Source organism: Phoxinus phoxinus (assembly GCF_949152265.1).
Source record: "Phoxinus phoxinus genome assembly, chromosome: 6".
NCBI classification, from domain to species: Eukaryota; Metazoa; Chordata; class Actinopteri; order Cypriniformes; family Leuciscidae; genus Phoxinus; species Phoxinus phoxinus.
Genome location: NC_136881.1, coordinates 13,010,040 through 13,035,606, shown reverse-complemented (window position 1 = coordinate 13,035,606; position 25,567 = coordinate 13,010,040). Strand labels below are relative to the sequence as shown.

The following is a 25,567-nucleotide window of genomic DNA, read 5'->3' as shown; positions in this document are numbered from 1 at the left end:
CAGTTGTGGTAAACGGAAGCTCAAGCATGCTTGCTTGACAATTGAGAACCAATACGGTTCATTCTCATGTTATGCAGCACATTTGAGCTTCCACAAGAACAAATGAGGTTTGTTCCCGCATGTCAAGCAGGTTCAGCTGAGCTTCTGATCAATGTTTATATGTGAATAAGACCTAAAATACCTGAAAAAGTGAATGAAAGTCGAATATTTTGGACTATACCACTCAATTCATATGGATTAGTTTTACAATCATTTTGAAGCGTCAAAGTGGTAGTTGCGTACAGCTGTCAATGGAGAGTACATCAGACTTGGTAAAACTTTACAATAAGATTTCATTAGTTAAAGCTGCAGTCCGGCACTTTTTTGGGTTTAAAAATATCAAAAAATACATTTTTGAAAAAAAACGTAACCAGACAGTGTTCAAAATGATCTGCTTGCCTTACCTCGATTCAAAACGGTAAGCTTGTAATAATGATTTTAATTCTAGTGGTACTAGTGGATTTCCGCGGGAATTTCGAGCATGTCTTTGCGTCATTACGTCACTTCTGTACACATAGAGAAGGAGTCTCGGCTAGTCGGCTATTATAGCGTGTGTGGATGATGGTGGAGATTTAGCTTAGCACTTGGTATGGTGGATCCCGAAAGTTTAAAGCGACAATCACCAGTGACAACTGGAGATTCACCAGTTGTAAAACCCAAAGACTTCGGACTTCAGAAAAAATATATTTTTCACGTTTTGACGTGATATAAGCAATCGTTAGATTTAATCAGCATGCTATAGCCTACTACAATGCTTCCCCCCACCCCCCGAATTTGGTCAGAACAAAAGTGAATGTTACTTACTTGTTCAGATGACATTTTTCGATGAAAATTCTAATGTTGACACTTTCAAAAAGTATACTCTGAGATTGCTGATGACAGTACAGTATCCACAGCGACGCGGCAGCGACAGGTTCTCCTCAATAGGGATGTTCGCCGGAGTCAAATGTGACGTCACGATATGGGCGTGGTCGCGAACTGGTTGGCAGAAAGAACCAAAACATGTCGCAGTCTCGCAGCAGTCTACCTGTGTTTTGTCAGCATATGCTAATTATTTGTCCGAAGAACCAAAAAATTGATATAAGGTTAAGCTTTTATATAACCAGGGTTCATGTTCTCTGCCTGATCAATATCACCTGAGTGAGAATTGGAGCAAAAGCCCGGACACATGGCCAGATTTGACATTCGGCGACATCTATCTGCATCTCATCGACACGCCATCTATGTTTACCAGAGAGTCGATGAAGGCGTACAAATCTTTAGATGCCTATAAATTAAGTAATAATTACGAATATTACTTGTTGTAAGATAACTGGTAAATATGTTACAACTAGAGTAAAAATACAGGTGTAATTTATCCATGGGCTATATTCAAAATTATCTTACCTCTGATATATAACATTGGTTAACATATACGTAAAATGTATGAATGAAAATACAATAATTTGCCATTAATTTATAAGGGTATGTCAGTGTTATTATACTTCCATTGCTCAGTCACAGCATGCACAAAAAGTTATGTAAACAAACACTTTGACACGTCTTCCGCGGTATTTTGTACAGTTATTCATTCATTAATTAACCCATCAATGCGATAGAACCTACTAGTAACATTTATTTACAAAATTAGTTTTAATTTTTAACGCAAAATGTAGGTAGCAGACGCGATCGTGGTCCGCTGGCTCCCATTGTTTTCCGCTGGGTATAGACGCCTAATTGCAGAAATTCAAAGCTTTCTTTCTTGATTCAGGCTGTTTAGGTACACGATAGAAGCTCTTGGGGTTATTACTCTTATCGAACCTGTTAACACAGCCGATCACAAAGCACTATACAACCATTTTCTTCTGTGTTTGCGCTGCGCTTTAAGCGGTCATTACTTTTCTTCTGCCAACCAGAGCGCGTCGTGACGTCACGGCGAACATCCCTATACATTGTGTTCATCCGCGCTGTTTCATGCCGATTTACTACCCACGCACAGTTAATAATTCCGCGAATAACTGCAATTGCAGATTTCGAACAGAGATGGCGACAAAGAGGAAAAACGACGGACTGCAGCTTTAACTACTTTAGTTAACATGAATATATGAATATATAAGAATGAACGATACTTCTACAGCATTTTAATTTTAAAGGGGTCATGACATGTTTTTTTTTATTTTATTATTATGTTCCCTTAGGTGCAAATATAGTATTACTATAGTTTTTTTTAGAAAAAACTTTTAAAATGTAGTGATTTATGACCTTTTCCCACCCTGTTTCTCATCCTCTGATTCAAACAGTCTGTTTTGGGGGTGTTTCCCCTTTAAGAGTTCAGTGTTAACGCCCACTGTTATGATTGGCTAACGTCAGTGCCTATGCATCAATTATTAACGCCCCCAGCCAGCCCAGAACATTTGCGGATTCGGCGTATTTAAAAAGTAGTTTAAAGTTTTAAACACATTACTTACAGTTTGCGTCGTCGTTGTTGAGCCCAGAATAGTCGGCACTGTTCTATACATCCTTCAAATGTATAGAACAAACGCTTAACTAACACTGCCGTGACTGAGACGTCCGCAAAAAATAAAGTGCATCCATTTTTTCCTGACGTCTGGATCTTTCGCAGCGTATTCAAAGATGTTGTTTGTCCACAGCCAGGAACAGCACATCTGCGGCATCGTAATTTCCCTGTACACAGACCCACTCGCTGTCCGTCGACTGAACACTTGTGAGGCGCGCAGCTCGCGGGCGCGTCTACGGTACGAAATGAGCGTAGTTGCCTTGCGCTTAAAGCGTAGCTGTCTTGTGCATGCATGGAGGCGGTCATATGCAAACGCTGGTACGTCACTTCGTACCGTGACGTCACTTCTTACCATGGATCCAGAACGAGCTGTATTTAGAGCTTGATTAAATAAATGATTCGTTTATAATGGGGAGGACGTCTTAAGCTATGAAACTTGCAGGACGTTTTAATGGTACAAAGACCTCTTATATACCAAAAGATCAAGGCAAATTTGGTTTCTCATGTCATGACCCCTTTAATCAATTTTTAGTGCATAATACATACATTTAATACAACATTTAATCAAAAATTTGAACATTAGTTAATTAACTGTGAACTACCATAAACAATGAAAGACTGTATTTTGATTAACTAAGATTAACAAAGATTAATAAATAGGCTACTGTAACTAATGTATTGCTCATTGTTAGTTCATGTTAATATATTAACTGACAAATGAGACCTTATTGTAAAGTGGAACCAAAATATCTTAATTTGTGTTCATGGATGAACAAAAGTCTTACGGGTTTGGAACTACAAGAAGGTGAGTAAATGATGACAGAATTTTTGGGCGAATCAAGGAATCAAACAGCAGAAGCATGCTAAACATCAATATAAAATCCACTCTATGTGGAATTTAACAGGCTTTTGTCGGTCACTAATATGAGTGGTGTTTTCTCTTTTTTAATTTTTTTTGGATAAAACTCATATGAGTGCATCTTTAATTGCTAAATTCACTCACATTTTGATATGTTGATGTGAGTTATTAACCACCATCTAGTGCTTTTTTTAGGCAGCATTCATTTTTGAACACTGAATAATTATTCATTAATTGAAGACAGCGCCAAGTGACATTAATTCCTAGACTCTTGTCTCTCCCTAATGACTTTTATAAAACCATTGATCTTTTTCAACACAAGTCATTACTGTCTCCATCATTTATTCTGAAGCTGTCCCATTATTGCTGACTTTTTCATGCTGACTTCACTGACCTATAAAATGAGGTATGAGCATTCATGTATATTCGTGCAATCTAACATCCTTTATCCATATGGTGCATGTGCCATATGGTGCAGGTTTGAGTAATTGTTTGTGTGTTGATGATCCTAACAGCTATAAGTGCAAAAGGCTAAACCAACCAAATTTTGCATGAAACCTCAAAGCTGAAAATGAAAATGAGACACTAAAGATGCTTTAATGGTATTAATAGTATTTTTCTCAAAATATTTCTACATCTTTAGTTATTACAAGAAGAAAGAGAAGACCCAATAAAGATCTGCTAACATTAATCCCATGTAAAGTATGGATTAAGTAGATTAAGTTAGAATTGTACTCATTGTCACTGTTGTTTTTGTAAAACTTTTTAAATTATACAGTATATTATAGTATATTTTCTAAATTCCTAAATCGTTTTGTAGTACTTTCAGTTACAGAACAGTTTCACTGCTGAAAATCAACATGTTGTAATTGTCTCTTCTGACAATAATTTGCACAAGATGGCAAAATCTTATACAAAAATGTATAGAACAATAGTAGGTAGGTCCAGGGGTTAGGTTTTATGGTTGCATTTAGGTTTGAATCATACGCTCTACATCTTTGCCATTTCATGTTAGCTGTTAGCTATGTGTGTTTTAGCGTTTTCTGCGCTCCAAAGTGATCCAGATGCCTTGCTCTGGTCGCAGCACCAGTTCACCCATTGGCCGGAGTTCCTCCCTCTTCTGACATGCCACTATGTTAAAGTAGCGCAGAATATAAGCCAGAATAACCTTCTCCTCCATTATAGCAAACCGCTGACCTGAATACACAGATACGAAAAAAAAAAGTTGGCTGCTAGAATAATAAATCAATGAAAAGTATGATGTTTGTGTGTAGGTCTCACCGATGCAGTTGCGAAGACCGGCAGAGAAAGGAAGGTAGGCATAAGGGTGTCGACCGACGCAATTTTCTGGCAGAAAGCGCTCAGGACGGAACTCTTCAGGGTCAGGGAAGACGCGTGGGTCACGGTGAAGGGCGTAAGTAATGACGATGGCATTTGCACCTTTAGGGACTTTATAGCCATCTACAGAAGGCATATGACACACACAAACAAATATCATGTCAGATGTCCATCCTTATAGTTTCTCATAATAGGAAGGAATAGCTCACCAAAAGATTGTCATTATTTAAAATATATATATATAAATAATGACAATATAATTATGATTACATTAATCTTGCTTCAAACACGTATTCTATTATTTCTTCAGTGGAAATAAAAAGATTATGCCCTCATAATCTTTAATCAAAATAACTTTTGTCTACTTCTTGCAATTACATCTCTTTTCTGATGTGTTTACTGGCGCTAGTATGGGACAACCTGTCACTCACATGAGATCACAGCAATATCAAACCACAACAATCCAGTCAATTCCAGGTGGACAAAATAAAGTCCTGCACTACATTTTGTCTTGTTTGAGAAGCCATTTCACTCTGATGTCACAATAAAGAAGAATAGACTATCGCAACATCCGTTTCATGCTGAATTTATTTTATCAACTGATGAATAGACAGAGTAAAATGGACACAAAAAGGAACTAAAAGGTATAAATTAAGGAAATTCCTCATTACTCAATGCATGCATGACTTAAAGAATGAATGAATATGTGAGAAGAGAAGACTAATAAAAGGAACTCACTTATCTTTGTATCCTCGCAGATGGTTCGGGCAAAAAATGGAACAGAGGGGAAGAGACGCAGAGACTCCTTTATCACGCACTCCAGATAACGCAGTTTCTTCAGATCCTCTGTGTTAACAGGCCTCTCAGACTCGCCTGACACACACACACATTGCAGAAATTATTACAGTGAGTTCCAAGCTGTTTCAGGTTATTTTACCTCACAACAATGTTTCAACTATACTAGGTGTTTAACTGCATAATATGAACCACAAGTGGGCTTAACACACCAAAAACCTCAAGTAGTTCTTGTTGGGCCTTTCTTTGAATTTCAGGATGGGAACCCAACAAGTGTATGGCCCAGTTCATGGCAGCCGCTGTAGTGTCATGACCCTGCAAAATGTTGCAAAAATAGTAATTGGAATAAAGCCATCGGGATATAACAGCACTCTAACATTAAGTTATTAACGGTTCCTGCCTCAAACATAAATGTGTCCACTTCCTCCTGGATATCTTTGTGAGTTAACTTTTTCCCATCCTCATCTGTTGTTTTCAACAGCATGTCCAAGAAAGCCCGTCTTTTCTTCATCCCCTGATCTGATTCGCTGTCGGACTCAATGTAGGTGATGTACTCTGCCCTTTCATAAATCACCTGCGTCAAAAAATTTTTAAAACACACAGATGATCAGATTTCAGCCTTGACTAGAATTAATGTGGACGGATATCACATAGACACTCACGCTCTCTGTGAAGGAGTGAAGGATCTTCAGACTACGGTTGTGCTCTCTGCCTTCGCCAAAATAGTTATACACAAAATCAGGCCAGTACCAGGGCATCCTCTGGCGCCTAGTGATGATGTCACTCATTCTGCACCAAAGAGAAAAAAAGGGACTTGCAAGTAATCGACCCTCTTCACATAGACTGTGATGATGTGTTTCCACAATTATCAACATTGCAAATCTATAACCTTTATTCATATTTTCATTTCTGTTAAATTACCTTGGCAGTAAATCACAAAAACGTATTAAAGGTGCACTTGGTAACTTTTTCAGCTTAATAAATCCGTTTAGAAATCATTTGGATGGTTAAATAATCTGTTCTGGTGAGAATGGTTACTTTCCCCGCTCCCCCCAGCGTTCCCAGGCGAAAAACCAGCCTTGCAACATTGGGACTAACGTCCCGGTAAATTGAAAATAGGAAGTCTCGTGAGAAGCGAGAACGAGCGAGAAAGAACGAGAAACACAAACTGCTTTATGATACTGTGTATGATGTATTACCCACCTCGGTAGACATAGCTCCACACGATAAAGTTGGTGCGTCTGGGACTCATTTGTTCACCACACCGGCTCCGACCATAACAAAAGCACATGAGCAGCGGTAGAAAGGGGGAGGAGGGCGCCGGCGCGCCGCAAGTGACTTTACGACAGTGATGTGAAAAATATACGCACCGCAGCTGTAGGGGGAGCTCGTTGAGAAAATCAGCAAAGAGGTGACTAGAGTTACCGAGTGCCGCTTTAACACTGATGCGAGGGTGTTTTTAATATAACGGCTAAGGGAGGGATGGCAAATATCACATCATTCTCTCTTCTGACCAACATAATCAATCTCTCAATATTTTTCACTCTTTTGGAAAATCGTAGAAACACTATCATGGATCTTTCTTTTGATGTTGGAGCAAATGGGAATACAAAAATGTGAAAATGGCCCATGGACTGTTTAGAATAGCATGCTATATATTTAATAATTCAAGCTAGAATTATTTTAAGTATTTTGAAACTTTCAGAGCACTGACTCCAGACTATTTGATAAACACACAGTCGTTGCATGGCCTTTACCCTATTCAAACAAACATGACTAGGAATAAAAGCTAACTCGCCAACCCAGATACAGTAGATACACACAGTCATTTGCACAGTTACAAACCAGTATTGATTTGTACTCAGATGCACAGTCCAATCTGTCTAATATTCACCCTAAATATCTCTGCCATATTAACACTATGTAAAAACAAAACAAAAAAACACTTACCTGTACACACTGCGCACATACTCAGAGTCATAGTTGCTCTGTGCATAGATCTTCTTCCCCATAGCAGTCTCTGAAATGCAAACGAGATCTGTTTTTTGACACTTGCTCCACATCCTCAAAGTACTTTCTATTGTCATCAGCACTAAAAACTAAAACCACTATTAACACACAAAACGTGTTATCAGTCAAAAATGTATAAAGACTATACCCTGACGCATACATTAGACTATCAGTATCTAGGTTAAAGTGTACTCAGAAAATCACACAAACCACAGATGATGTCAAGGGCGCAGAGAGTGATGTGGTTAAAGCAGTTGAAAGGCCCTTTTCCAGCTTGCTTCTCTAGTTTCTCTATGAGCACCTCCGCCTGCTCATTCATCACCTCAAGGAACTCAGTTAGTATGGAGAAATGAAATGTTGGAGTTAGCATCTTACGTCTGCGTCTCCACTTATCCCCAGTACTAGTAGAAAGGAACATAGAAGGGTATTTAAGAAAGATATCCTTCATATCAGTGTGGATATTATTCACATCTACTTTATGGATAATTTGATAATTATTTGCAATGGGATAATACTAATATGTTTATAAGTTAGTATACATTTTACCTGGTGAGTAGTCCTGTTCCCAGCCAGGGGTGCAGAAATTTGTATGCGTAGGCCTTGTCCATGTGAACAGGGTTGTTCAGCACTGTCTGTATACGTGGTAGGATTTGCCAAGAGCAACATATAAAACAGAGAAGTGAGGAGGACTTGTAAAACTGTCTGTGTAATAAATTGAATTTCGCATGAGTGTTACCACTATGGTTATATGATATATTGAATATTCATGATTTGTCTGCAATGAAAACATACTTTGTCAGCAATATATAATTAAGCAACATTCTGAATCTTTTAAATTGATAATTAGGTTTCCTAAAGACGGCATCATAACACTAGTTTCAAAATCTTGTCTTTTTTTTACAAGTGTGAGGCATCCTGTTGCTGATTTGTGTCTTTTGTACACAGTGAAACTTGCACTTTTTTTACCACATTGGACTTTAATACTCCACTGAAAATTATCTTTGAATATTCTCTTCTAATCTTAAACATTGTATGCATTTCTTTGATAACATATATTATCTTTTTAGTTATAGTTATCAACTTTGTTGTGCCGTCAGATAAGTTCCCAAATCAAGGTTCTTTATCTTCAAACATTCGCTAATATTGTGAAATATACTGATTGGACCCTGATAATAACATGTGAGTCTTTCTGTCTACGTGCAAGTGGACAATACAGTACCTCGATAGTCTCAGCATGGTATAAAATGAGAAAAGGGATAGGTCCAATCCATAATTTAAGCAGAGGAGAATTCCGGAATTCATTTGTGTAGCCAACCAACTGACAAAAGAAATCTGAAAGAAAGTTTTCAACCTTTTTATTTGAATGCATTTAAGGGTTACTTTAAGTCAAGTGCAATTGGCGTTGTTGACAGCATGGACATGGACTTTTTATAATAAATGTAATAGAGACTGGGGGTAATAGTCACATTGGTAAGGTGACACAACTATAACTATATATTTCAACTAAGGTTTGTAAATAAAATCATTGCACAATCACTTATGCAAAATATTTACAGAGTAAAAATGTGACGCCAAGTCTCAGGCTTAAAATATGGTGAGGGAAACTCTCATTTTAGGTGGTTTTAACTGTTCATCATTTATTTTACGTTTTCCCTTTTATAGTATTGAGAATCAGATTTACGAACAAGCCTCCAAATAATCTCAGAAAAACATTTTGAGAAAATAAAAGATCTCATTTGTAATTTCAATCAGAAATATTTTTTGAATTGGGAACATGGCTGATTAATTTGCTACAAACACATGACCTGCCAGAGCTGAAAGCGAATGAAGTGGATTTTTTAAATACGATACTCTAGTCTTTCAATTAATATATCATAAAGCTCCATTGATAAGAAGTACACATATTAGGGGGGGAATTTGTCAAGGAGTTATAGCATATTACAGTGCATTAGGTTAGCCATGACTTGACATGTCATATCAATTACCCATTTGATTGGTATCATCCTTTTATAATTTACTTTAAAATATTTGCATGTGTAAATTATATTTGTATTTTCATTGATCAGGTTATAGCAGATTAAAGTATAAGGCGACCTAAAGATGCTGGGGGTTTTGGGAAATGGACCGATATAAAGCTCCTCTTACCTCCCGCGTTCGATTTAAACTGCAGTGCGTTCCCAATGAATGGATATGTGTTTCCAATACTCGGGATGGGCTTCAGCTCTTTCCAGTTGTGCAGGTAGTTTTTCAGCAGCTGGTAAGTGATATATGTCAAGAGAATAACGCATACTGCCGCGGCCACGAACCCAAAGGTATACACACCGACAAACACGACCATCTTGACAGTGAGACGCACGGCCGGCGAGTCGTCTGTCTTTATCAGCTCTCCAGTGAACTTACTGGACTTTGGATCATCCTGACAATAATTCCACAAGCGCTGGTACAACCCACTGAAATAACTAAAGAATGGCAACTGTTCAAAATCAAAATGTACTTTGAAATTACAAAATTAAGTTTGGTGTGTTTATGTTGGGAAATTACCAATGGGAATTATTGGAAGGACTAGGATGTTTGAAGCATTGAAGTGGTTAGAGTGAATTTCGAAGTGTCCCGAAAGAATAATTTGTATAAAGATCTGCCAAAAGAATCAGCCATGATGAATGGCCTAACTGATTTGCACAGAGGCATCTGATGACCAAAATAAATAGCAATTCACAAATGTATAAATCAATCACAATGTACATTTTAACGAATGTACTCAGACCACCTCCCAAGATGCTCTCGGGTTGGTTCAGTCTAGACCGCAATATCTCTAAGACTTTTCCTGTCAGATGTCAAATAGACATTTAGAAAATGTCTTTAAGATGTTTATGATTTAGAATGTATGTAAAACTGCTTTTTTCAAAGATACTGATCAGATGTTTATACACAACAGGTGTTCTCCAAATTAAGAGCTCTTTAGCGGACATCTTAGAGCTATCAGATATATTATCTTTCCAGATAGCACATGTACATCGCAAAGACGTCTATTTGATGTGAGTGTGTTTTCATCTGGTAGATGTATTTTTTTTTTAAACCAACATTTCTTTAACATGCTTATGATTTAGAATGTATGTAAAGCCATAGATTACATATTGTGCCTTTAATAAATTATAAAATGCTTTTGGATCATTGCAAAGACATTAGCCTACTATAAGTAAATATGTAGGCCTACATGGGGTACAGGACTGTGAAATAAAGTGCTAGCTGCTTTTCTGTTCTATCTTGAATAATGTGACGCCTCCATAACCCGTTGTTACTTCAAAGTATGGCAGCAGTGAATCAGTTTTACGCTTACAATTGTCACATACATTTCGTGTTGAGACACAATCGTGAAAATGTTACATTGGTGAAAGTTGTGGCTGTAGCGGGTGTCTGGGTTTAATAGTGCGAATATTGCATTAAAATGTTGCTATAGTTTATCTGCTTGCGTGCATGTAAAGCATAACATGAAGTTTTGCTAGGTTGCTATGACATAGCCTAAGTTTCCTCCGTCATGAAAGCATGACAAAAGAAATGTCTAGGTTGCCAGGATACGGTGATCAGAGTTGCAGTTATTCAGCTCCGCGGGAGAGGGAGGCATTGTGCGCGTGAAAGTCTTGGGTCGTCAGGGACAGACAAAACACTGAAGCTCATTCGAGGGCAGGTTATTGTTTTAAATGTTTTATTGGTGTTAATTTTAACACGTTAATCATAAATATAGACTATATTTTATTTATTATATTATGTTTTTTATATTAGCCTATGCTGTAACGGTTGCCTAATAATCGTATTGTAACTTTGCACTTACCTCTTCCGTTAGACTTAAAATTGAGCGCGTTGCCTAGGAAAGGGTAAGTTGGACTAATCCCGGGGACAGGTTTTAGTTCTCTCCATTTGTGCAAGTAATCTTTAAAAAACTGATATGTTGTGAAAGTCAAAACGAGTAGAAGTAAGACAAAAATTAGAAGTCCGTTTAACAGTTCACTAACTTCCACATGCATTTTGATGTTTTGTAAGATGTGTAGTGCAGTGGTTTCCAGAGCTCATTGCCTGTTAAATGACTACTTGAAAATGTTGTAGGCTACACCCCCCTAAAAACATAGGACGTGCTTAGGTTTTCAAATAGACAAAATGACACTCCTTGTTTATTCTGCACAAGCATGCACAATCTTAATTTATTTAACATTGAATAGAAATGACATAGAAATGACAATGACACACTCTCTCTCTCTCTCTCTCTCTCTCTCTCTCTCTCTCTCTATATATATATATATATATATATATATATATATGAAATGTCAAATGGCATTTTAATGTGCTTATAGAGAAACAGACAAAAATAAAAATCTACCAAGAAATATTCTGTGGAGTAAAGAAATGACCACTGGGTGGCTGTATTGTACCAAAAACAAAAAGCAATTAGTATAGCATTATACTCAAATATGGCCTATACTAAAATACTCAAACATAAGCTGCTTTCTTAGTGACATAATTGGTATTTACATTGTTTAGCATTAACACTTTTAAATACAAACAAAGTGCAACATATTTTTTACTAATTACTCCTTCTCAGATTGAAACAATCAAATAATCAGTACCTGAGGCAACATACCAAATCTACAAAAACATATCCTGCTGTACTGTAACACAGTACTGTAACACTGTAACACTTTAACATTTATACTGTATATTATATAGTTCAACAAATCCTTGAAAGTTATTGCTATAATTTTACATTTTCTTTTTGGATCTGATGGCAGTGGCCAGCAAATGGACAGATTTATTTACAGTTTTATATTCACAAATGCAAGTTTGTGTAAACTGATCTCTTTGGGCATAAGGAAATAGCACCTTAGACATATTGGGCCCACATTAGTTTGGAGTTGTAAATAGATTATGGTATTGAGGTTACAACAGAGGATAAAAAAGGTAGCAATAATTACAATAAATGTATGCGTTTGATTAAAATAATTTGACAGGTCACATTTGGTAGCTTCCTTGCAAAGCCATGTTATGTATTTTCTGCTAGGTGGTATGGTCTGCTGGCTTTGGAAGGAACCATCACTCAATAGTATCTGTGCTGCAAATCTTTTCAACTGTAAATGTGTTAAGAAATATGAAAGTGATGAAACGGAGAATTCAAGTAAGGACTGTAGTACAACTATTGAGGACCTGGCACAAAAAAAAAAAAACATTAGAAAAATAATTTCTAGTTAAGCTTGTTGGTGGAGGCTAATGCTAAACGAAGTTTCTGATGGAAAGCTGGGATACGTTCCCTGTGTAAAGGCCAGTAGAGAACACAGCCAGGTTTAAACATGCCACGACGAAGATGCAGAGAGCGGTTCAGATTGTAATCAGTTACATCTTGCAAGAAAATCAGAATCAAGGAGTCACGATTCTCCTCCATTACCTGGTGAAGTGCATGATGTGCTTTGAATCTGCAGAGAGAGGAGGAGAAAGTGTAAATACTTCTGAACTTTTGAATAAGCTGAAATACCTGTGCATTGCAATAACTTGCTGAAAAGAAAGCTGTGTGTTTGGTGAATATGTGAGGGGTTTTTTCAAGATCAGAATCTATACCTTAAAGAACCGAAACTGGTCAGTGGTTTGTATTTAATTAATGGTGACTAAATATTATTGTTGGTATGCCTTTTTCTATCTATATATATAGAGTAATTTTACTTACTGCCTACACCATGGATCCTTTAAAAGCATTTCTGTGATAACAAAAATTAGCTTCCTGGATTGTCCCATGTTATCAATAATGGTGTCAAGTTGAGAAAAGCCAGGTATTGCATCTCTGTCTTCAAGGAAAAAATTAAAATGTTCGTCCTCTAGGGGGAGCAAGCTTCGTTCCACCCATGGTTTGTCCTTAGCAGTGTGAATGATATAAGCATCATACAGATATCTACCTTCAGCAAGGCTTTCATCCTTCAGCGACCCCAGCATACGGTTTACCATTATGCTCCAAAAGAATTGGATTCTCCATCCTTGGAAGTGCACCAGGAAAGCTGTAAATAACAACATTAACACCCCTGTGCTACTCAAAATGTACAGTGCCTTAAAAGGTGTCATATCCTTGCAGGACAATGGGTCAAAATTCATGACGGAGCGGTTAAAATAGGCATTTGGGGTGTTGCAGATGTAACTTTGAGGAAATCCAGGAACGCTAGCATTGGTGGAGTTTAGCCACTTGGAGAACCACAGGATGCTCTCGCAGGTGCAGTCAAAGGGGTTGCGGTCCATTGAAAGTTCTGTCAGGTTGGACAGGGGCATGCCAAATGTGGCACGTTGGACGGATGTTATAAGGTTCTTTTGAAGATGCAAATACTTTAAAGACTGTAGGTCATCAAAAACAGAGGCATGCAGCTGATTCAAGAGATTACCACGGAGACTTAGCTCGTGTAACTCAGACAAGCCACGCAGAGCATCAAGTGGAATCTCATCTAGGCCATTGTAGTCCAGATCCAGAAGAGTCAGCTTTGTGGCATCCTTGAGGAAAAACACTGGACCACCAGGGTTGGCCGTCTTCCACAACCTAGCCAAGTTGTTGTGCTGCACTTTCAGCACTTTCAGATGATACAGCCCTGTCAGCATGCCAGCATTTATGTTTGCAATATTGTTATTACTGAGATCTAGAACTGTGAGGTTGACTAGTGGCCTGAATGGAGATTGTTCCATATCTAGGGTCCATTTTAGGGCACGACCTAGCTTTAGAGTCCTCAACGTAGGGACGTGGATGAATGATGCATTGGTAAGGGAAATACTTTGCTGGTTTATAGACATGTCAATCTCTTTAATGCTAGTTAGGCCCTCTAACTCATCTCCTTTCAACTGCTGATTAATGAAGTTTCGGCCAAGTAGGAGTGTAGTAAGGTTGCCCAAATTTGAGAAGGCACCAGGCCCCAACTTGTTTAAACCCATGGCTGTAAGATTAAGAGTCTCGAGGAGTGGAGATTCTTGCAGGGAAGCAAAGGTTTTGTTTGTGACTGTCTTCAACCCTGTGATGCTCCAACTTAAATTCAGTGTCTTCAGGTGCAGAAGTCCGGAGAAGATGTGCTCTGTTATCTCTCGGAATGCAGTATTTGCCATACACAGATGCTCCAACTGGACTAAATGGTGGAATGAGAAGTCTTCAATAATTGGTAAGGATGATGTATGACTCTTAATCAGTGCTTTCTGCAGGTTAAGCTGCCTTAGGTTTCCCAGTCCACTGAAGGTGTCTTTAGTAAGGTGTCTAAGGGAGTTATGCTCCAGGGATAAAGATTCCAGTCGTGGAAACCACTGAAAGGCACCATCAGCAATCTTTGACATTGTGTTGTAGCTGAGGTCAAGCACTGTGATGTTAGTCTTGTCTAGACCTTGAAAAGTCATGTTTGAGAGTGTCACCTGGACAGTGTTCTTAAGGGAAAGGTTTTGCAAGGCTGTGCCAGCAAGTTCTTTGCAAAGACTGGTGATAAACTGAGAGCTGAGCCTGCTCTGATCCAGAACCAAGTCGGATATTCTAGCAATAGCCTGGAAACAGCCATTCTCGACCTGAGTTAAAAAAAAACAATTGAAAAAGAAGACAAAGTTTGTTGGAGTGAGAATGGTAGAGCCAAAAGCAGGATCAAGAAACTACACTTTTTAGCATGACATTGAAAAAAAAATAGGGCTGCACTATTAATCGCAAGTAACATGAAATCCAGCTTAAATCGATTTGGCTTATAAGCGATTATTTGTAATGTGCAGCTTGTCAGTGATGGACGGCTATAAGTCACTTATAACGTGTATTTGAAAAAGCAGCATGCGTCATTCCAAACAGGAGAGGCATTTATGAAATTCTTGTCCAACAAAAGACAACAATTAATCAATCAAAGCATTTAAATCTTCTGTTTATTCAATTACAGCGATAGTTTGATGTAGGGGTGGGTGATGTGACAAAAATATCATATCATGTTGTTGTTTTTCAGGAAAATCACGATTCCCGATTTTTTATCAGAAAGTAATTAAACGAACAAATATGAAATTAAAACACTAGACTTCACTGTATAAATTATACATTGATTCTCTACTATTAAAATGCTCAGTCAGTGAGTGATTTTCTTTTTGTGTTTTGTTGTTTTATTAACATTAAAGGGATAGTTCCCCCAAAAATGAAAATTGTCATAATTTACTCTATTTAATTTAGTTATTTTCTAATGTTGAAAATAAAAGTTATTTTGAAGAATGTCGGTAACCAAACAGTTGTTGGTCCCCAGTGTATAGTTTTTTCTCCTATGGAAGTCAATGAGGACCAGCAACTGTTTGGTTACCCACATTCTTTAAAATATCTTCTTTTGGGTTCAGCACAAGAAATAAATTAATACAGGTTTGGAACAACATTAGAGTGAGTAAACAATGACAGAATTTAAATTTTTTGGTGAAGTATCCATTTAAGGACAAGCGGCAGCATGTTTACCATTAGGCTACTGTTGCTTTAAGACCGGCACGCAATGCATCTAATATAGCAGCATAACACACGCACCAGATTTTTTTCTCAAACGTTTGCTTTCACACAATAAACAACTCTGTTTATGTAAACATTGTGTGTATTTGACAGTATTAGTGCGATCCATTCCATTCTGAATAAACAAACAACGCAGTTTACATGCTTTGTCTTTGTTGCATTATTCATTAAGATAATTCTAAACAGATTTCTGTAACGTTAGTTACTCGGAATTGTATTTGAGAACATCAGTTATAATGGCCCACGTATTAACCCTTTGGGGACTAAGCCCTTTTTGGTCCGTTTTCTCTATTTTTACATTTGGGCTTATAAACTATATGTAATGGAGATGGAACACCATGTGTTTGGTATCTATGGATTCAGAAGACCCTAAGCTAACATAAGCATGCATGTAATGTGTTTACAAAGGAAGTATGAGTGAAAAATATGCAATATTCGAGAGAATCTCAAAAAAGAAAATTAGATTTTTGTCATTTATTACTGAAAATCACACCTCACACAACAATAGTGAACAGTTTTTGAACCAAAAAAATATTTGTCAAGCCCTTTGCTTGACAGCCATTTGTAATTGTTCAATCAAATGTGTTAAGAACAATGAAATAAGGAACTTTTTTTACAAACAGTCCCAGGCGTGAAAAAGCGGTCTGCTTCGAACTAAATGAGACCTGCTTGCTCTGAAGAACTGACACACTCACAACCTGGCAGATTTCCTTTCCACTAACTGTTCCAGAGCTTGTTCTGCCGTAAATCTTTTACTGCTTGCCATCATAAAAGTGCTAAAACAATACAATAATAATGCTATTTAAGTTATTCTGTCTCTCTCTTATATAGATCTCTGTGCGCACTGTAATACCCCGCTCCATTCGCTATCTGTCTCATTCTCCGTCCACATGACGCTGTTTATTTGTACATGTTGAAGGCTACAGAGTCCTCTGATTGGCTAGAATACGTCATGGTAACCTTCCTCTGATTGGGTAAAAAAATTTTTTTCCATTGGTGGAATTTGCCTAACAACATCAATTTCATTGGCCTTTTTATGCAGTGGTATTGCGCAACAGCGAAGTGTGTGTATGATACAAACGGGATATCACTGTTTTCAGCGGAATCTGAGGAAGACGGCAAAAAAGACCGCACCTCTCTATCATTAATAGTTTTGAAGATAATTGCACATTTGTAAAAGTATGCCATTTTGGGCGGTACCGCCCAATTCGTCCCCAGAGGGTTAAAAAATAGTCGGGTTTAAATCGGGCTCGGGCTCATAATTACGTGTCGGTCCGGGCCGGGCTCAGACACAACGTGCATGGGCTCGGGTTGGGTCGGGCTTGATTTTTTGGGCCCGATCTAAGCTCTACCCTAAAGATAACTTAGTCCAGTAACCAGGTGTGGTTTGACAGGCTGTTAGTTCCTGTGAGCTTCGGGTGTACGCGCTCAGAAAAGCGCATGTTAGAACAGTGCATCAGCACGTGAATGAAATGTTTAACTGGCAAGGCTTTAAAGCACATGCAAATAATTAACTTTTGTGAAATATTTCGTTTTATCGACACAACATCTCGTTATTACGAGAAAAGATGTCGTTAAAACGACATAACATCTTGTTAACTTATTACCACATAATTGAGTGGAAACAAATAATATGTATGTGGCAGCAATGCGCCACCGTACAAAAGAAACAAAACAAAGAAAAAAAGAATACAATCGGACCTTGGAGTCGAACCCTTGTCACTAAAAGCAGAACGAAACTGCTACCCGTGCACGCAGTCCATGCCCCACTGAAGGTGACAAATTGGCTGGGACAGAGACGTAACTTAAACGGGGGCTAAAATCATACTATAACTATATGCACATGTGATAAAGGGAAAAGGGTGATACACGTGCCCAATGAGGAAATATAAAATATGACATGATAAAAGGCTTTCAGATAGAGCAGCATTTACTACTGATCACGGAACCCAGCTGCACTGACAAAATGTGCAGAAATAATCGCAGCCTATGCCAAATCGCATGCGGTTTCATTTCAATTAATCGTGCAGCCCTAGTTTGTGCACATGCACAGTTTCAGGTACAGTTACAGTTACAGGTTTTTGCATAGTCAAACAACAGTATTTGAATATTTGACTCATGTCATCTTTGTCTTTAGGATCAACTTTAGTCTGACATAAAGTTGTGTATACACGAGTTACGAAGTGGAGTTAACTTACAATCAAAATGTCTAGTTTTATTACACCAACTTTGTAAAAAAAAAAAAAAGGTTTTAGTTTAGCTAAAGTTTAACTTCTAAAAAATGCATATACACATACTAATTATCTGCCTTTTATTTTGAAGGTTAGTTCAAATTGCATTTGTTTTTTAATGTTCTCATGTTACACAAGCACTTGGTAATACTACACTTCATAAGTTAGCATGAGATTTTTACGTCATGTCAGTAATCAGACTCAAAAGTTTTTCAATATTATTTCATCATGAAAACATTACAGCAAAGTCCAGTTGTCTGCGCACCAATAATATGGTCCTAACAGCTTTCCAAAAAGATAAGGGTAGATGCGAGTAAACACACACTGTGCCAAACACGTATGGTGGAGTCTGAAATACTGAAAGGGTTTTTATATATTCTAATGTGCAGTGAAAGTAACCAAACATGTGTCACATTCTGTTCCTCTTACCTTTTTAAATAACCGAGACGAGAGTATCAGAACCCGAAATCCAGAGGAATTACTGAGGAATGAGAAGTCATTCTTTTGAAGTACAGAAAATTCATTTCCAGAAAGAACAAGGGTCACCAGGTTTGGCAGCTGAGGTTGTATGCCCAGTTTAGCAGATTTCAGTTTGTTTCGAGATACATCCAACCATGTCAAACTCTACGGAGGAAATGTTATTGAAATGTATTATCTATAAGACCATAACAGACTGGAAAATGTTACTTCTGGTGAGAGGCCATAGCATGAAATCAGTCATTGGTTTGAGTAAACACCTTAAACATTTGATTGTATTTCATATATTTTCCCTGTGTGGGAAAATGTGTCTTCATAAACATACTGTACCTTTAGAACAGAGAAGGGTTCCCCTTGTAGCTTCAGGCGATTATCAGACAGGTCAAGTTGTGTTAAATGAAAACAGTTTTTCAGGTCTTTCTCGCTCATCAAATGCACTTCATTGTGTTGCACATTAAGAATTTGCAGGTGTGGCAGAGAAAGACAAAGATCCTTTCCAATGGCCGTCAAAGAGTTGTAGCTGGCATCTACATTCACCAGATTCGAGTACAAAAGCAAGGAAGACAGATTTTTTAATCTATTGTGAGACACATCCAATGTGGTGATATTTTTGGGCAAGTTGGTTGGAACTACATCCAGATTCATATGACTACAGTCTGCTTTGGCATTTTCAATCCTACATGTTGGCTTGTGTGGATATGCAGAGCCTGCACAATAGGCATGGAAACAAGTGCAGAACAGTATGAGTTTCATCAGTTCCATATATTGTCCTTCCTTATAGGCTTTTTTCCCCCAAGTCAAACTGAAATAAACATTATATTGTTGACAACAATATTTTATACACAAAGTATATGCTTACCTAAAGACAATACAACAATACAACAATACTAGTTGTAACATGAGGAAGTTGGCACAAGATTTTAACATCAGGTGCATTTATTTATTGTCAGGGTTGGGTCAGGTTGTCACATTGGTAATTATATACATAGGCCTACAGTTTATTTTTTTATTTAATTTTCACATTTTATATTTTATGGTGCCTTTTCCATTTTTGCTTATTCATTAGTATTTTGCTGCTGAACGTAATTCCTACATTGCATATAATACCGTTTAAATACATGCTTTATACTGATAAAATAATATGTAGGCTATTTAAAATATTTATATTTCACAAAAGGCATTGAGAGACGAGAGCAAAATATTGCAACTAGCCCTCGTCTCCACTCTGACCTCTATTAAAGAAACGTTCTACAAAGTTATAACAAAATAATAGTTTAGACTCTTTCCAAAACTGCTAACATGAGGCTGCACGTAAACGTATTATTTTTGTAACAAAGTAGGCTACTGCAATTGAATTTAGCATGCGTGTTCATTTCATGGACTTACTTGAATTGTGACGATCTAATTTCGTTCAGCTCAAATATCTGCATGGTTAAGTGGTTCAAGAGTGAAGCAACTCAAGTCAGTCCTCTTGTATAACTTGTAAAATATAATCTATGCATGGGGAAAATAACCCTCTACAGGGAACAATTCCTGTTTCTTAAGAAGTGAAACAAAGAGAGGGGCGTCCTTTCAAGCGGATATGTGTCCTAGATATCAAATTCCGTCACTCAGATTCGACAGCGATGTCAAGAGATTAATAATAAAATGTAGCCTGATGCCAAATAACATGTTCCTCTCATTATTTAAATGCAGAATCGAATATGTTGCAAATTGCTTTATGACAAATACAATTTTCATCTGTCAGCGAAAAAAATAGCCAACCACAAAAACAACTTCCTCATTGTCATATGTAGGCTATGATACATTTAATATCACTTCTGCTATTTCTGATATAGTTTTCCCCCCTAAATATATTTTATTTGGCTTCCTGAAAATAAAAATAAGAAGTGAGTAGTAGCCTAATCTAAGAGGGATTTTCCCCTCAGAACATCCTCTGCATGCAGACTCTCAAGCTTTTGTGAAAACTTGATAAATAATGAATTGCAATAAGGATTTTTAGTCTAATTAGAATATTTGTTAATTCAAAAAGAAAACATATTTTTGTTTGTTTTTGTTTGTTTGTTTTTTATTCATATAGCCTGTCATTTTAAATGCAACATCGCTTTAGCAGTCATTCATCAGAATGTCCGAATGGGGGCGCCAGATATTTGAAAATGTGACGACGTTGGTCAAGATTCAATAAAACACTTTGTATTAACAATGTTTAATAAATCAGCATTCCATGTAGGCTATGTTTGAATTTGAATAGAAAAATAAATATTAATCTGGCATTTCTAACTATTTGAATGTAGGCTACATATGTAGGCCTAGGCCTATAGGCTATAGTTAAACATGTGAAATGTCTTGCTACTCACATTGAAGGATCTCTGCTCTGGCTGAATTCTGCGGGAAACTGTGTTCACAATCTCTATAATAATTTTAATTCAATGTAATTTTTTTTTTAAATAATTAGAACTGGTCTTTGGTTTCATAAGATGGCAATGGACACCTTGGTGTCAGAGTTCAGGTGTCTTAAGGAATAGTGCATGTGGTTCTTAAGAATTTGGATCCAGATGTGTGCAGTTACCCAGCAACTGCAGCAGGAAGTGGAAGTGCACCTGGAATCTGATGACTCATTGACAAAACAGCAGTTTACCAAGTTTTTATTGGAAAATTATATCAAATAGACTGACTGCAATGCTTTTTAATTTCTGCCACATCAGTATAGCCCTTTCTTTCTCTTTCACCCACACTCCATATATCTCTCCATGCGATAGTGACTGAACAATGCTGGACAGGTTTCATAGTCAGCAATTATTCGGTCCACTCAAGTGATCAATATTCTGTGTGTGTGATGCTGGTAAACCTGTGCATGTTTCGCTGACACAGTTAGTAACATGCAGCTATTCTCACAGATAGTTACTGCAGGCAATCCATCAGTCCAGGCACCCACACAAACTCGGAAGTACACTCAATGATTCTGGAAGAATCAGCGGCAGGTGAACCATTCACAATTTTGCATTATTTATGGAGTGAACATTTGCATATAAATAGATGAAGTGAAAGCTAGTTCGTTACCATGCAGCAACTGTGCAGATCAGAGCTTATCATCTTTGCATTAGATGTATACGACCAAAGCCATTTTTGTATACAGATTTTATTGCATCCATCAAAACCTTTTGGATCATTCTCAAAACATGATCCATCAGGTTTTGCATAGAATATGTCATTAAAGGGTAATTTTTTGTACAATTTCTCTATATGCCGATAATACAATTTGCAACTAAATTTGTTTAAAATAATAATAATTCTGGTCACTTTTGAACCGTTTTGAAATATAGTTTATTTTAGCATTAATTAAAACTTATATCAATTTTATATTACATTAAATGTATACTTTTATATAGTTTGTGTTTGCACAAGTTTTTTCCCCATGGCCTAAATAAAAACCTGCCTTTATACCTGTTCAACTCATGCATAATTGAATTGATACCCTTTGTTTCTCTTCATCTCATTTCAGAGATCAGAACAGAAAGATACGACCTTTGATTGACCTCGAAGTGATGCCAGTTCTGTACACTCTCTGTATATTCTACATCAATATTGTTACGAACTGCTCTGAGACAAGATGGTTGAGATCCAAATCCAGGGAAAGGATCTAACACAGGAAGGCAGTCCAAACAAACAAACAAACAAACAGGGGTCAGAGGCAAAAATCCAAGAGACAATGAAATCAGGCCGAATGCTCGGAAATGCAGCGCAACAACAACATACAAAACTTTGCAGTGAGTGAATGAGTGAACATGGTATAAATACTGTAGGCTGAGTGAGACTAACAGGGTAATGAGACAGGTGAATGCAATCAGTGATGATGAGTCTGGGCAGTGAGTTATGGGAAATGTAGTTTGTGAGGGATTTATAATAGTTTGATGTGGAGTGCCCTCTGGTGGCTCTCAAGGGCACTCCAGCTGGTGACCGTTAAAGGGGTGGTAAAATGCCATTTTCTTAAGATGTCAAATAAATCTCTGATGTCCCCAGAGTGTGTGTGTGTGAAGTTTTAGCACAAAATATATATAAAGCATGTTAAAGTTGTCCATTTTTGAGGGTTTGCAAAAACGCACCGTTTTGTGCCTGGCCCTTTAAATGTAAATGAGCTGCTGCAGAGGGCGGGGTTTCAAGAGCAGCTGCGATTACCTTACGCAGACACACTAAAATGAACTGTTCTGTCTTTAATGTTAAAACGGAGTCAGACAAAGATGGAGAGACTCAAGAAGAAGTGACAACATGTAGAATGCAACAGGATGTCTCTGAAAGGTTAGTTGATGAATGTATGTTGCTGATGTGGAGTTAATTATCTTCAATTAGGATATTCTGTCATGGTAATCTATAAATCGCTCATAGGAACTGTTGTGAGATGCACACAGAGTTTCTATTGCATGTGAAAAGATGAATGCTAACGTTTGAGCTGACTCACAAGTCACAACTTTTCCTCTTCTCAACATGGACATGTTAGTTCCCGGGGGCGGGGTTTATGCGTTTATGTACATTTTAGGTTTGCTGATGTCACTAACCTTGGAGGAATGTCGTGTAGTCCATACCAGCCGTTTGTAGTCCTTTTCTTTAAAAGCAAATATCTTCCTTTGCTTTGAACTTTGAGCGTTGTAACTTTGCATATGTTGTTTGTGCTCAAACAGCAACACACTAACTAAAGTTAGAAAAGTGAAATCATACTTAACCACCCCTTTAAAAATATATCCATACACAACATTATACATACATTATAATTATATATTCATTATATAGTACATCTGTATATACTGGGCACTCAACCTGTACTCTTATACTGTAAATTGGTCTGTATAATGCATATTTAGCATGCCTTTACATCAATCTTTGTATAGGCCAATTTAATGTATACTCTACACCCGGCCGTCTCTGTCTGTGGGAAGTAAATTTAAAATAGAACTACATGCCATGCCACATCTATACATTACCGGTCAACTATATATATTTTTTAAATGTTTTTGAAAGATGTCTCTGCTTGTCAAGGCTGCATTCTTTTTTTTATTATTACAATTTAAAATAATTATTTTCTATTTGAATACATTTTAAGTTTTTAAACATGTAATTTATTCCTGCAAAATGGCCAAGCTGAATTCTCAGCTGTCATTACTCCATTCTTCAGAAATCATATGATGATTTGGTGCTGCTCAATAAACATTTCTTATTATTATCTGTGTTGAAAACAGTTGTGCTGCTCAATATTTTGTAACTGTGATACACAACTGTTTAAAAGTTTTGGTCGTTTTTTTTTTTAATTGTATGGTTTAATAATAAGAACCGTTATTGATAATTGAGCACCAGAAATGTAATAATATTTCACAGTATTACTTAATTTTTTACTTTATTACTGTAAATTTTATCTAATAAACGCAGCCTTGGCAGTCTCCATTTATTTGATGATAAATTCTGATCTTACAAAAACATTAAAAAAGTTATTCCAAACTTTTGACTATGATTTCAAGGCATTGCAAAGTAGCAATGCAAATACCCCTAGCATCCCTCCATCTCTATTGATTCACTCCACCTAGAAAAAGGAAAACGAGTAGAAAATCAAGGTTATGCAATCAAGTTGAGCTGTAATGAGGACTGTATGCTGTCAGCAGTCGTATGTCTCTCAGATTTGATCTGTCTGCATTTATCGGTATAGAGATCTGCACTGTGGCCTTTTAAAGACGGAAGGATATAGGTGACAAATACTCCTACAAGGAGAGAGGCAGAAAAGGGAGGTTTAGAGAAAATTGATGGACAATTAAGTGAGAGAGAAAGGAAACTGAGAGAGCGAGAGCAAACCTTACAGAAATCAGCCGTGCACTAGTCAGCAATGGAGAGGGAGACACAGAGAGCTGTTGTGGGAAAAGAGTACTGTCACATTCACAGGCTGGAATCTACTTATGAAGAAACACATACTTGGATACAGTAGGACATTTCTTGTCTAAGTGCACGTGTAAAAAGTCCACTCATGTGGAATAACCACAGGGGTTGCTGCTGAATCAGAGTATTTTTCAGAGAGAGAGAGAGAGAGAGAGAGAGAGAGAGAGCTAGTGAATGCATAACAGCGTGTTCAAAGTAAACCCTCAATCTGAGCTTCACATACACTCACATAAAATATAAACGCTTTCTGGATTTGGATCGTACTGAAACTCTGGACAAGGTAAGAGCTTATTGAGTTTGTGTGAATGTGTATTACTGTGATCTTGTGGCTATCTATCTTAAAATGAAAAGCTGAGAAGTGTGTGTGTTTACACTTTTCTTAGAATATTACACTGCGGTAACAATCCTTCATTCTCATTTGCTGACAAATAGTGTATAGAGGTCATCTTGTATGTGTTTGTGGGTGTGTAGAGTGTTGCGTGAATGTCATGCTGAAAAATAAATTGCTGTAGGTTACCAGTGGTGGGCAATTTCATTTAAGTCCTACTGGTTAAGCAATAGTGCTGAAAAAGATACAGGACATGTAGACAAGGCACTGTCAATATCTAATAACAGAAAATGTCTCCGCACAGTATCAATCACCTGATAAAATGTTTTTTCAATGGAAGGTCAAGAAGACATTACAATATGGGCCATAAAACCCTCATAGCTTTATGTGGATAATTGGTAGAGTCGGTGCTTTGTGATGACGTGTGTATATGTGTGTGAAAACAATAGCTCATGGTGCTTTTTTCACATCAGGGGCTGCAGTGCAAGCCAATCGCTGACTCAGCCACACACACACACACACACACACACACACACACACACACACACACACACACACACACACACAC

General features: G+C 37.4%; 3 protein-coding genes across 4 annotated transcripts in view; 1 reads left to right on the top strand and 2 right to left on the bottom strand.

Moving 5' to 3' along the window:
• Nucleotides 1-3,031: 3,031 nt before the first annotated feature.
• cyp4v2a (cytochrome P450, family 4, subfamily V, member 2a) lies at nt 3,032-9,925 on the bottom strand. The gene is made up of 11 exons (XM_079615125.1): nt 9,684-9,925; nt 8,758-8,870; nt 8,085-8,170; nt 7,749-7,939; nt 7,479-7,548; nt 6,191-6,317; nt 5,929-6,102; nt 5,741-5,843; nt 5,472-5,606; nt 4,677-4,856; nt 3,032-4,592 (listed from the first exon to the last, which is right to left on the bottom strand). Exons 1-11 carry the CDS (start codon nt 9,874-9,876, stop codon nt 4,429-4,431), a joined length of 1,536 nt encoding a protein of 511 aa, XP_079471251.1. The 5' UTR covers nt 9,877-9,925; the 3' UTR covers nt 3,032-4,428.
• Nucleotides 9,926-11,924: 1,999 nt separating this feature from the next.
• Nucleotides 11,925-20,321, bottom strand: tlr3 (toll-like receptor 3). Of its 2 annotated transcripts, none has more exons than XM_079616088.1 (5): nt 20,142-20,321; nt 19,086-19,282; nt 18,708-18,902; nt 13,246-15,095; nt 11,925-12,997 (listed from the first exon to the last, which is right to left on the bottom strand). In XM_079616088.1, exons 2-5 carry the CDS (start codon nt 19,182-19,184, stop codon nt 12,769-12,771), a joined length of 2,373 nt encoding a protein of 790 aa, XP_079472214.1. In that variant the 5' UTR covers nt 19,185-19,282; nt 20,142-20,321; the 3' UTR covers nt 11,925-12,768. The 2 variants fall into 2 exon arrangements, with proteins under 2 accessions (XP_079472214.1, XP_079472213.1); XM_079616087.1 differs by having other exon boundaries at nt 19,086-19,557; nt 20,142-20,297.
• Nucleotides 20,322-24,875: 4,554 nt separating this feature from the next.
• sorbs2a (sorbin and SH3 domain containing 2a) overlaps nt 24,876-25,567 on the top strand; it is a 69,850-nt gene continuing 69,158 nt past the window's right edge. Inside the window, exon 1 of the mRNA XM_079615896.1 lies at nt 24,876-24,951. The gene's annotated coding sequence lies outside the window, so the exon portion shown is untranslated. The remainder of the gene's footprint in view (nt 24,952-25,567) is intronic.